This window comes from Helianthus annuus, chromosome 15 (assembly GCF_002127325.2).
Source record: "Helianthus annuus cultivar XRQ/B chromosome 15, HanXRQr2.0-SUNRISE, whole genome shotgun sequence".
Classification (NCBI taxonomy): domain Eukaryota; kingdom Viridiplantae; phylum Streptophyta; class Magnoliopsida; order Asterales; family Asteraceae; genus Helianthus; species Helianthus annuus.
Genome location: NC_035447.2, coordinates 172888981 through 172902991, shown reverse-complemented (window position 1 = coordinate 172902991; position 14011 = coordinate 172888981). Strand labels below are relative to the sequence as shown.

Here is a 14011-nt window from a genome sequence, read left to right as displayed (position 1 = left end):
CATATCTACATGGAAGGTGCACAACTAAATCTCCCACTTTTTGGGAAGATCGCATAAATCTCCAACTTATCGGAACGTATCCTGAAATAAAGGAAACCCTAATGGAAAACCTATAAATAGAGACAAATGCGTAAGGTATGATCATCTAATTCCCCTACGTTTTCCTCTCATATACTTCTCCCAAGAACAAATACTTATTCTCACGCCGGAGGGTGGTTACAGGAATAACCCCATTCCTGTAACGAGTCCTAACGGTGTTTCTGTTTTGCAGCCACTCGTTCAAGTCACTAATCATTGAAGCTATTGGTGTTGTTAAGGTCAGTGTTTCTTCAACCCTCATATTTGACTGTCACTATATTGCCTGATGTCACTATAGATAAAGATGAATGTTATCTTTGTAACTAATGTAACACTTGTTAGATGATATACATTCCCTCTTTTCTTATGAATAAATAAATGTTCATGTTTTTATTTTAAGTTATTACACGATAAATGTTTATTTCTAAAACTATTTGTCTAAGTTTTGATAACCTTTTAGGGGTTAGACTTTAGAGAATATCAGGTATATACACGTGTTTATCTCATTTGCCTTTGATATATTTGGTTATCTAGCCCCGAAGGCGGTAGAATTCCTCAGCAGGGTCCAGCGGGTCGTGAATAGTATTTTCTCGACCCTTGAGAGTCGCTTTGTCTTTAGTAGGATTGGTTTTGCAATTCATGACTGATCATAACATTCATAACGTATTGCCATATCCAAACCAACCGACGCCACCCAAATTGCCATTTTCAATCAATCAAAGCATTCACATGCAAACTACCAAAACCTAAATATAGACAAATTTTGATAAAATAGCTTCAAAAACATAAATATTGAATTATTGATCATTGTCTAGGCCCATGAACCATCCCCTCAACATTCTTCTGCTCACACTTACATCTTTGTGGACATCAAGAACTTATTTTTCTTCTCAGCAGGTTTAAGGATTTGAAACGAACACATTAAATTCTCGTCAACGCTCATCATTGCACCTGCGTTGTCGAATTCGCCGCAATAATTTGGGGCGGAAAATATGGTCACAAGCTGTCTGTCCGCAAAGAATTCATAACCATCCTCCACAACCTGCGCCATTACAAACGAATTTTTCGAATAATTTATATTTTTGCTTGAATTCGAATTCGATTAAAAACTGGTTAATTCGATATGAATTCGTATTCGAACTAAAATGCCAATTCGTATTTGATTAAAAATTTGAATTCGGATAAATTTGAATAAATTCGTTTTGATTCAAATTCATTTAAAATAGAGTTAATTACTGCTTTCGTCCTTGTGGTTTGTCAAAAATCACTATTTCAGTCCATTAGTTTAAAAATTGCGATTTCAGTCCCTGTGGTTTCACTTTCATAACCATTTCATTCCCTGTGGTTTCACTTTTGTAACCATTTCAATCCATTATTCTGTTAAGTACAGGGACTGAAATGGTTACGAGGTGAACTGAAATGGTTACGAAAGTGAAACCACAGGGACTGAAATCGCAATTTTTAAACTAATGGACTGAAATAGTGATTTTTGACAAACCACAGGGACGAAAACAGTAATTAACTCTTTAAAAAATATATATAAATTCATTATGGGCTATTTGGTCTTGGTAATTGGCTATTTTAGGACTTAGATTAAATGTATAGATTAAGTTAAACTATAGCCCAAATTAAAGTTATATGGGTGTATTATATATATAAATATGTATAATTTGAATTCGAATTTCGAATCGAATTTAAAACAATAAATTCATATTCGATTGACAGTACTCGAATTCCAATTCTTGATAATCGAATTTCGAATTTTTAGAATCCGAATCGAATTCTGAACACCCCTACCCATTACACAACTCACCAAACCCGCCCATTTTTCCAACTCTAGACAAAGAAATAACGATAAACACAAAAAAATAAGTTATAACCTGGTGGGCCCGACAAACAAGATCAAGATCATGATTCGTTAAGAACTCGGATACTTTATCAGGCCCAAAAGTATACGAAACTCCCCGATCATTCATCCCCCATCCTTTAGCATCTTTGCAAGGATCCGACCACAACAAATCACAAAGCAAACCCGTATCGGGAATCGCAGTGGATCGTGGCAAGTTTCTAATTTGATCCAAATTAGAAAGATCGGGGGACAATCCCCCGTGCATACACAATATCTTGTCATCAATAAGAGCCGCAACGGGTAGACAGTTAAAGCAGTCGGTAAACGCTTTCCATAGCTTCACATTGAATCGTCGTTTGCATTCGTCGTAAAATCCATAGATTCTATTTATGGAAGCGCATTCATGGTTTCCTCTTAGAAGAAAAAAGTTTTCTGGGTACCTGATTTTGTAAGCGAGAAGAAGACATATTGTTTCTAAACTTTGTTTGCCTCGGTCCACATAATCGCCCAGAAAAAGATAGTTGGATTGTGGAGGGAACCCGCCATATTCAAAGAGTCTTAAGAGGTCACTGTATTGTCCATGAATGTCACCTAAAACAAATACATAAAAGAAATAATTATTGTCAGAAATAAAATGTTACGCCCTACTTGCGGTATGCACATGTAATGTATATATGTGTGGGCCATCACGAGGGGGGGGGGGTTGCAAAAGTGAAAGTGCACTAATTTTAACGTTATTTTACTAATTTCGTGAAAATAACGTTAAAAGCTGAGGACGGTTAATCATGCATCATGTGGTGGCGTTGATACACATGCACTAATCGGTCTTTGTCCCGATTGCTGAGTGTTATGTGCCTTATGTCCAAGGCTTGATGCAAAACTACTATCGAGCCGAGGGTCTCACTGGAAGCAGCCTCTCTATTCCTACGGGGTAGAGGTAAGGCTGTCTACATCTTACCCTCCTCAGACCCTACCTTTGTTTTGCTATTGGTGAGATTTACTGAGTATGATGGTGATGATTGTCAGAAATAAAATGTTATTATAATCATAACAGTCTTGATCTTTGGATATAACAACTTAGGATGTTATATGCATTAAAGATATAATTTGGGTGCCTTTCAACAAGCTCCCCCTTTAGATATACTTTTTAATTTGACCCATTTGAGATAAAAACACAACTAAAGACGACCCATTAATAATAAGTAGAGTAAACTTCCGTTTTGCTCCCTGTGGTTTGGTCACTTTAACGGTTTTGCTCCAAACCTTTAAAAATAGCCATTTTACTCCCTGATGTTTCGGTTTTTTTGCCAGTTTGCTCCCCGCGTCTAACTCCATCCAAATTGTTTGTTTTCCCATTTTGCTCCCTGCAGGGAGCAAACTGGCAACAAAACCAAAACATCAGGGAGTAAAATGGCTATTTTTAAAGGTTTGGGGCAAAACCGTTAAAGTGACCCAACCACAGGGAGCGAAACGGAAGTTTACTCTAATAAGTAAATGCATCGAAATGGCTATCTTTATCTTAAAACAATCCAAAGCCATAACAAATGAAAATAAAAGAAACAAACTTGAGCCATGATGTAACATATGATTAAAAAAATATATATGAAAGTATGAAACTATATGTATTTTGGATCCATAGTGCAACTGGTGACTGATAGATAGGCCTAAGAACTTGTCATATATCTAGTATTATTAGAAAACAAGTAGTCGAGCAAAGTCGGATTCGTATCTAACATAATGTGAGGGCGATCATAAAACCATCAAGGCATCAATTAGATAGAGTTTGTTACAACATTAACAATTCATTGTAGGGGTAACATATGTTCCTATAGGAACCATACAACAAACCATCAAACTCATCACTTCCTTTTCTTTGATGACAAGGATTGTTAATAGCGAATGGCGGACGATAGCAACAAGCTACCTATACGCTACGTAGCATAAGCGATGAAATAGCAGGCGCTATTTTATATGTATATTATATCCAAATACGCTGGTTTATATTTATATTTAACAAAAAACCCTAAAATCCCGCTATTTATAGTAAAACATAAATAAAAACAAAAAACCTATAATCCCGCTATTTAACTGCTATGGAGGTGCCAAAATCAGATAGCGACACATGATTGCTTCGCTACGCTATTCCCTATAGCGCCCACTATGAGCGCTATTGACAACCATGGACACAATGCAAAATGTTTGTTACAAAGTAAACCTTGATACGTTAGCTTTGAACGATTTTTTCATTAACGGTAATCAGGGGCGGACCTACCCTTTGGCCAGGGTGGGCGGCCGCACCCCTTGAATAAAAAATTAGTGTGTATTTTTGCCAAAAGAACCCGACCGCACCCCTTGAAAATATGGTTGAACACCTCATCCACACCCCAGCAAATAATTTCTGGGTCCGCCACTGACGGTAATTGTCACATTTTTCTGGAAAAATAGTTAGCATGCATGAAACAAACAGTCAAAGTATGACTAGAGACCAATCATTCAATCCTTAAGATTAACATGATCCATAACATTCAACAAGTATACACATAAATTTAATTTCCCAATACATTCTCAAACCCTTAATAATCTTTAGAGTTAAATGTCATTTTAGTCCCTATGGTTTGGGCCTTTTTGCCAGTTTAGTCCAAAGGTTTCATTTTTAACCTATGGGTCCAAAAAGGTTTCACAGTTGCCATTTTAATCCACTGGGTTAACTTCTTCCATTTTTTCTGTCAACGAGAAGGCCAATTCGGTCATTTTATATGGTTGAATTGTCCTTTTAGTTAACAAAATTACATACAAAATGACCAAATTGTCCTTCTCGTTAACAGAAAAAATGGATGAAGTTAACCAAGTGGACTAAAATGGCAACTGTGAAACCTTTTTGGACCCACAGGTTAAAAATGAAACCTTTGGACTAAACTGGCAAAATAGCCCAAACCACAGGGACTAAAATAGCATTTAACTCTAATCTTTAAAATCAAAGTAAACCCTAAAATCACCACTAAACAATCAAATGAAATAAGATCCCCATTTGGGCCAAACTTTACAATCTAACAAACAATCAAGTCAAACAGAGTCAAAGCATCAAAAATACCCAAATCCCACAAAACAAAAATACAATATATATATATATATATATATATATATATATATATATATATATATATAAACATTATAGAAAAAGATTTTAAATAAACATACCACAAATCTTGATAGGGGCTTCAAGTTCAAGGAGATTAGGCTGATTGATAAAGATATCACGAGAGACAAGACAAAGCTGTTTGATTTCAGCCTCTGACAGCTGAACCAACTTTCCGGGTTTGTTCGATCGAACTTCGATTAACCGTTCGATTATCCGGTCGAGGGCTGCTGGGTCCATCTCAAGAATCGATTTTTATTTGAAATTTGGTTGAAAAGGAGTGTGAATCGAAATGGGTCAGCGGGAAAGTGAATGATAACGAGGAAGACGAAGACTTTTTTAGAGCTCCATTTTCAAAGCGAAGATGAGGGAGATCACTAAAGAGTGTCGTGATGTGATTGGTTGCTAGATATTTCTAGTGATATTTTCAAGAAAGTCTTTGAATTTACTAAAGGTTTTTTTTTATAATTTTTTTTAACGCCAACAAAATCAATCCCGACCATTCTTAGGGTGGGCGGGGCACCCACCGAAAACCCACGCAGGGACCCCTCTTGCCGATTAGGGGAGACACCGCCATCAAGGCGGTGAGGTAGAGAGAGGGAGGAAAGCGGTGGGGCTTCACCGAAGAGAGGGGGAGGAGAGAGGGAGGAGAGAGGATGAGTGGACCAATCAAAACTTTTTTTTTTTTTTTAAAAAAAATCAAGTCACCTAAGAGGGGAGTGCCGCCATCAATTTAGGGTGTTAGGGGAGTTTAAGAGGGGAGTTGACGTGGCACACGAGGATTGGTTGGGCGTAAGAGAGGGGACTCACCTCTTAGGTGAGCACCCCTTACACCCTTAGGACACCCACTGAATTAAACAGAGTACTTAGAGAGTAACTCGAGTTCATCACCAATTTCGGGTAAAATCTGATAACCCACCCGTATGTAGGCATGACGGTGAAATTATCGGTAAAACTCGTTTGGCTTAAGAATCAAACCCAAGTTTCCCTGGGTCTTTTATTATTGTCCACCAATGTCTCACTCTACACCAAGTGAGAGTTGAATATGCATCTTTCAAAAGAAATACACGTCTTCCACCACTTGATCTAGAGATCATTGACACATGGTTTTATTTTATATAGAGTGGCCCCACCATTAACCCCCTCTATCCTCTTCCTTACGCGGTGACTACTCTCGCTATTCACAAGTTCACCGCACACCGATGGGGGCCGGCGACGTTGTGGTTGCGCAATAAACCCCATCACCGCTCCTCTTCGCCGCACACTCCCCGCACAGCCTTACATCTACAAGTTATGATTTCTCATGAAAAGATATGGTAGAAATAAGTTAGTTGAACCATCATGACCTATTGGTGTAGTGGTATAGTGTTACCTTCTAAAAAATATGTAAATTCAATTCGTTACAAGTATAATATTTTGTGATATTTAAGTGTATAATTATGGGTTAAAAAATCAAAAGATGTTTTGTTAGCCTCTACAATATGGTTTTTCTTGTTCACCCACGATTCACAACAATAGGAATACAGGATGAATGGTTATTTACATATTTCATGCCTTGTCTATATATCTTTAAATACTCGAATATGCCACCGATTACAACTAGACAAGAATAAGGATAGCAAACTCAAGGTTCCATTTCTTGGATGATATCATCCCTTGTTGAAAATATGACTTATATTAAAAGAAATTTAATATTATGAATTAGCAATATTCGGTGTTGTACATCACGCTTTAGATGTGTTTTAGAGGACACGGGGCGGGTGCGTTATGGAATCCCATAACGCGTTGAAACATCACGGAACACCGCCGCCGGTGTTTCTATAACGCGTGGAATGTTCAACGCGTGGTGCACATAACGCGTTAAAATTTTCAAAAATCCGACCGTTGGGCGCACATGACCGTTTAAAACGGTAACTTTTAATAAAAAAAAATCCATTTTATCTATATATATATCCACATTTTAACCATTTTTTCACACACCAAACTATATCTTTTAAACCATTTTAAACCCATTTCACACAATTTTTTATATCTTTCTCAAATGGAATTCCCTACCGATTCGACGTTTCCGATGTCTAGCGATACCGATACCGAGTCGTCTTCCGACAACGACACGCTAAACTATTTTGTGTCGGTGTATAACGAGCTTGATGCCGAGTCGTCCCGCCCAAAGAAGAAGATGGTCGGCCGTGATCGTATACGTGCCAACGAAGTTTTGATGAACGATTATTTTGTGGAAAACCCGCTATACAATGCCGAAACGTTTAGAGATCGTTTTCGTTTACCCAAAGAATTATTTTTAAAGATTGTTGGAGACATCGAGGCAAGCGAGGGATGGTTTCAAGAAGGTTACGATGCGAGGGGCAAACCAAGTTTCACGCCGATTCAAAAATGCACGTCCGCCATTCGCCAACTAGCGACAGGTAACCCACCCGATCAATATGATGAATACCTAGCTATGTCTGAAAGAACTTCATGTGAGTGTTTGCAATTTTTTTGCAATGCGGTCATTAAGTTGTATTCTAACGAGTTTTTACGTAAACCGACGAGCCACGACATCTCACGTATTTATGCCGCACACGAGGCTAGATGGCATTTTCCCGGGATGCTCGGTAGCATCGATTGTACACATATCGAGTGGAAAAATTGTCCAAGAGAGTTGCGAGGGGCGTATGTGAGGGGAGACATCAAAAGACCAACCATCATACTAGAAGCGATGGCGTCGAATGATTTATGGATTTGGCATTCGTATTTCGGTGTCCCAGGTTCAAACAACGACATCAATGTGTTGCACACGTCGCCGTTGTTCCAAAGCGTAACGGATGGTACCGCACCTTCCTCTCCTTTCTATGTTAACGGTCGACATTACAGACGAGGCTTTTATCTTGTGGATGGTATCTACCCGTCTTGGTCTGTTTTTGTGAAAGCTCCCTCATTTCCCGTCGAGGCTAAAGAAAAGGCGTTCAAAAAATTGCAAGAATCGGCAAGAAAAGATGTTGAGAGGGCATTTGGTGTTTTAAAGGGTAGATGGGGTATACTACACCGACCGGTTCGTTCGATGACCAAGAAAGCAATACATAGCATAGTGTATGCGTGTATCATATTGCACAATATGTTGATCAAACACGACGGACGTGCAATATCCCCGGATTGGGTACCGGATCCTCCTACACAAGTTCAAGTTCCACAAGATATCAATTTACAATTGCGTAACGAAGAAACTCACTTTCGGTTGAGATTCGATTTAATCGAACTAGTAGGTTCTCTAGGTTTGGAGTTTCCGGATTCGGACGAGGAGTAGGTTTTTTTTTTTAAAAAAAATTGTATGTTCCTAGTATGTTAAATTCGAGGAGTAGGTTTTTTTTTTTAATTGTATGTTTCTAGTATGTGAAATTGAAGTAGTATGTTTTAAAATTAATGAAATTTTTAATTTTAGTGTTTTATTGTTAATTTCTAATTTAAAATAAAAAATTAAAAAAATTGGGAGGGAGTGATAGAATTCCATCACTAGTGATTCCACCCCTCCTCCATTTCTATCACTAGTGATGGAAATTGGATTGATGACATGGCATTACTTGATTGGATAGTGGGAGTGATGGAATTCCATCACTAGTGAACCACCCCTAGTCCCCTTATACATGATAGGAGTTCTACTCTTGCTAATAGGGTTGTACTCAAATTTGGGTATAAAACCCCACATATCTCTCTCCATATGTAATTCACATTCTCAGATCATTCTCTCTCTATAAATTTTTTTTTTTTTTTTTTTTTTTTTTTTTTGAATGGCTCAGCGGAACACACCTAGACGAAGTACCTCCGCCCCCCGGGATCGACCCCCGGGCCCCCCCTAAGGTCCAGCCCACACCAGCTTTCGACCGGCTGGTAGTCGACCCCTTAGCTCACCCGTGCGGGAAAACCGCTCTAGCCCGGGATCGAACCCGTGACCAGAGGGTAAAACCCTCACACCTCCACCCAGCTGAGCTGGGCTTCATTGGCCTCTCTCTATAAATAAGTTCCCTCCAGTGACCACGATTCTCTACCGATTTATGTCGGTTTTAGTGGTTTTTGCTTCATGTTGTTGAGGTGTTGGTGACGGTGCCGTTGTCTCGTGTTTACACAATGTGCGGACGTTGTCAGTTTGGTGTTGTGGTTATTTATGTAAGTTTTCGTGGTTTTTTGGTGAGGTGCCGTTGACGTTGACGGTGTCGATGTCTCATGTTTACACCGGGTGTTGTGGTTCTTGGTGTAGTACATGATGTTTGGGAAGTGTTTTATGCATGAAGGGGTTTGTACTCTTGGTTGTGGGGTTGTACCCTTTTTTGGGTATAAAATCCTTACCTCCGGTGACGTTGTCGGTGTACGCCGCCGATGTTGGTTTGGTGGTGTTGTTTTGCTCAGTGGTTTGTACTTGATGGTGTTGAGCTGCCTATGCCGATTACATTGTCGGTGTCCACTTTGATTCTAGCTTTGATGAGTTGAGAAATTTACTTGAACATTCATGAAAGGGGCATGCATGATGTTGGATGGTAGGTCTGAACCTGCATCCCCCTTGCAACTTCCTCTTTAAACAACTAAGCCTATGTTTTCGGTTTTGATTTTGGTTTTGTTTTTGAGTTTTTGTTCTTTGTTTTTTTGAGTTTTTGTTTGATACTTGGTTTTTAAGTTTGAGTGATGGTTAGTAATGATGAGTGTGTGTGCGGAGGAGGACGATGGTGGATAGACGGTGATGTAAGAATCAGATAGGATTTTGGAAGATTTTTGGGTTAGATTGGAGTTCGAGTGTGGGTTGTCAAAATACATTAGCCACAAAACAAAGTGGGTAATCAAAATACGTTGAGTTGACCAAAACTAAATGATGAGTAATGGTCGGAAACTAAAAAAATAAATGAAAGATAATAAAGTTTAGGGTGACTCAAAACTAAATGTTGTTTGTGTAATTATCTTCACCGGATTTTATTTTGTTGTTTGTGTAATAATAAAGAAAATGGTAGCACTCTTCGGATGTGAAGATAATTATCAAAAACCATTTAATTTGACCGTCATTCCATATCTCGATGTACCCACACTTAGTGACAGCTTTGATATATTGGGAATGCAAATGAAGGAAACAATTTCACGTGACAAGTCAGAATTGTTTTTAAATCTTTAAATGAATATTTTGAGTGGAGTTTGGATTGTTAATCATAAAATAACGTTTGGTGTGAAATTATAAAAAAATGAAATAAAAATGATTATTTAGCATTCAATAAAAATCAAGGTTTATTGACTTCTGATGAAACAATGGTTAACCGGGCAGGGTTAACACACTGGTCTCGTCAAGAAGGGTTAATCCCTTCCTCTCGAGGATCGCTGGCTGGATCACCGGTGGTTGATCTCCTGCACAAGGAAACAAGCCGTGACTCGTAACAAGGAGGATGGGGTGGGGGGTGCTCCTTGTTACCACTCTCCGGCGTGAGAATCAGTAGTTTGCTTGGGAAGCAAAGTAAGATAGTAGTAGTAGTGAGAGAGTTGTGAAGAGATACCTCAAACCTGGTTTGGGGTTGGTATTTATAGCCGAGGAGTGAAGGAGGAGGATGATGGATGGACTGACGACGTGCTGCACCTTTGCAGGTGTGTCAGGCTTGTCGGTTGTGGAGGTTACGCCACGTCAGTCCATTGTTTACGTAGCTCTGACAGGTAGCTGCCATTGGTGCCACTTGCACTGTGGTGTCAGTCCCACTTGTTGAGTGCATAGGATGCGGTGCAAGCCGCATCGCTGCATGCGGTAACGTCTGAGGTTACCGCGTCTCCTATTTGTGATCAAGAAATACGCGAGATGCGGTGCTGGCCGCATCGTCGTCCGCGGAGACTATTTGCCTGCATCCCTTGTCGTGACGAAAATGCCCATATGGTGCGGTGCCAGCCGCACCGTTATGTTCATCTTCTTCTATGCCTAAGGTAAGGCTTCCTTGTATTGATAGAAGTGTTCACTGGACGTGGTGCGGGGCCGCATCGCTGTGAATACTTCCGTTTTCATACACCAGATGTGATGCTATGTCGCATCACTCTACCGTTCTCATGTTCCATGTAAGTCCTCCTTCGTTACTAGATAGATTGGATTCAACCCTTGTGCCGACGAGTTCTCGCGTGGGCACAAGTAGGTTGTTTGCTGGTGGGGGTTTTGATAAGGGTAATGGTCACTCGCGGTCGATGCTGACGCGAGATCTGGGACCATACCCCTTTAAGTCCCCCCAGTCTAGTGTTGCTGCCACATACAAGTTGTATGTGGGAGGAGTACTGGACTATGGTGTTTGGAAGGTAGTTTGGAGTCTGGAGAAGATCCTAGACCATGTGGATGGTCTTTTCTGTATGTAAATCAAGCTGGAGGTCTGGAAGGGTCATCTGACGCCTCTTCCGTATCGGTGAAGGAATTTCGTCTGGTGCGAAATTCTCAGCCGTTTTATGTTACCAGGTGGGTTGCCACCTGTTGTTGTGCCGAAGGTCTCTTGGAGACTTTGTTAGTAATGCTGCACAAACTTCGAACCAACCTCTGAGATGGTGGTTTGAAGGTATGCGCAGGCTTTCAACCTTTGAGAGGTGGTCTTGTCTTCACACCAATTGTTGAAGTGGTGCATGAAGAAGAAAAGAAACTTTGGATCAATCTCTGAGATCGGGATCAAAAGCAGTTGATGCTTGTAAGTGCTTTGCTCAAGCTCTATGTTCAGCATCTAGTCATGAGATGACGATCCCTTTTTTGTTGGGTTTTCGTGTTCGTCGTCATAGCTCTCTAGTAACCGCACGTCCTTTGCGGTTACCTCGTTGCGTCATTGTTGGCCATGTTTGGTCGAACAATGTAGATTTGTACTATGGGTAAATAAACATGGTCATAGGGAAGGGTATGCCCACCATTGTTTATTCTATGCGGCCCATAGGCGGGCAAACAAAGTCATAAGCAGACTTGTTACCGCTATTCGGACGCTTGCTGTTTGACAAGGGCTTGTTTAGAGCGCTTGTCTGCGTTCTTTCTGGAGCCACTTACCTTCACGCTCCAATACCGAGTTTGCCTTGAAGTAGCTTCGCTCGGTGATGTGGAGTTAGCTTGGCTCTTCCGTAGCAACCAGTTTGCGGAAGCTATGGTTATGTCCGTAGCTACTCGTGAGTGTCTGCGGTTTTGCATTCCCATATTCGCTCGAAGCGGGTGTGTTGCTCGGATGTAGCTCTTGAAGGTTCAGGAGACAGGGTTGCTGATGTGCGCGCGCGTACATTCCCTTCTTTCTTTATGTTAAAGAAGGTGTTCATGTACACTCTGCGGTTGTGAACCGGACAGGAGGGATTTGAAGCTTGAAGAGAATGAAGGCGATGCGGTTTACCTGTGTCTGAGGTGCGGTTCAGTCCAAAGAACAATGCTGGTTCTGAGCATCTGACACACCTGAACGGGCTCGTGTGTGTCATGTCCGCATATTCCACGTGTGCTCGTGGGTAGTGCGGATAGGTATTATACCCCCTTATAGTGTAGAGATATATATTTTTACCTATTTTTAGGGGTATGTAAAAAAACGACATGCGGTATGGGTTATGGTGCGGTACACCAGAGAAACCGCATGCCGCTTATAATTGGATAATGTAGTCGCTTTTTGTTGCATACGTGGCTGATCTCACGTGTGAGTTGGTGGAAGTTGGTGAGATCTTCTTGGCATGTGCTGAAATGAAAGGACGTTTGCACTGCCCGAGGCATTAAATGCACTGTAGCAAAGAGTGTAAACGTCTCTTATGTCAGGCGCGTGGGCGGCCACGCGCGCGTGATAAACGTTAGCGAAACCGGCGCTTGACACGTGGTGTCGCGCAATTCGTTCTTTTTGAACGTGATGATTCGTTTTCTCCCTCCGCATTAATTGCGATGGGTATATAAGGGGAAACCGTTCGTGGTTTCCCCTCACTTGTTCGAAATTTCAAAAATTTGCCGGTGAGAGAAAACTTCTTCTTTGTCTTCTCCGACGATATTTCTTGAAGTTCCGGTGAGGTTTTTAGTTTTTCCACTCACTGTCTTCTGTTTCTTTGATATACCTGATGGCTGAACCATCAAGTCCACACAATGTGGAGGGTGAAAACCCTAAACAACCGGTAGTGGTGGAGGAAGAAGAAGAGGGAGCCGCCGGTGGTGGTTTACCGGCGTTAAAGTGGACCAAGAAGAGCTTTGATCGTCTGATTCTTGATGTCCAAATGCCCCCTGAATATGGGGCTTGCTACCCATCGGAGGGTGACACTGGTGCCGACGCTTCGGCCGGTTACGTGACCATGTGGGCAGACTTTTTCGGTGACTGCAATCTCCGGTTACCTTTGACCGTTTTTGTTGTCGAGGTTTTGGAGTGGTACAAGGTCCACATTTCTCAAGTGAGTCCGTTTGGTATGATCCGGATTCGAAATTTCGAATTCACCTTTCGTGCTCTTGGTATAGAGCCTACCGTTGGAGATTTCCGACGGTTTTATCAACTGACGGTGTCCTTGGGGTTCTTTTCTTTCCGTCAGCGAGAGGGTAGTCCCAAGCTGATGACTCCTCCCAAGGGGATGACGATGTGGAAAAAGAAGTTCTTCTACATCAAGGCTGCTGCCATTGTTGCAAAGATGACGTTTCGGAACGTGACCGAGACGATCATAGCAGAGACCATTGGGGTCCCTAGTTTGAAGACGGTGGAGTGGTTTCCGCAGTTGCAGACCATTGAGTCTGTGAAGTTGACCAACACCCAGTTGTGGGTGTTGCGCATGATGTTGACACGGAGGAATAAGAAGTCAAAACCCGTGGTGCGGGAGAAAAGTGGTGGTACGTACTTTTCATTTGTTTAACTTGCTAATCCCCGTATGCGTTACTGATTTGTGCGTTTGCTATCAGAGGAGGCTCCTGTATGGAGGATGTTTGCCCCGGATTTCCAGGGTCAGGTGGAAAAAGTTGTTTGTGCGGATGGCGAGGAGGA

General features: G+C 41.1%; 1 protein-coding gene across 1 annotated transcript; it reads right to left on the bottom strand.

The window, feature by feature from the left end:
* Window positions 1-744: 744 nt before the first annotated feature.
* Window positions 745-5451, bottom strand: LOC110912979 (serine/threonine-protein phosphatase PP1 isozyme 3). Its single transcript, XM_022157828.2, has 3 exons — window positions 5126-5451; window positions 1959-2518; window positions 745-1120 (listed from the first exon to the last, which is right to left on the bottom strand). The coding sequence occupies exons 1-3, from the start codon at window positions 5301-5303 to the stop codon at window positions 932-934; spliced, it is 927 nt and encodes a 308-aa protein (XP_022013520.1). The 5' UTR covers window positions 5304-5451; the 3' UTR covers window positions 745-931.
* Window positions 5452-14011: the final 8560 nt, after the last annotated feature.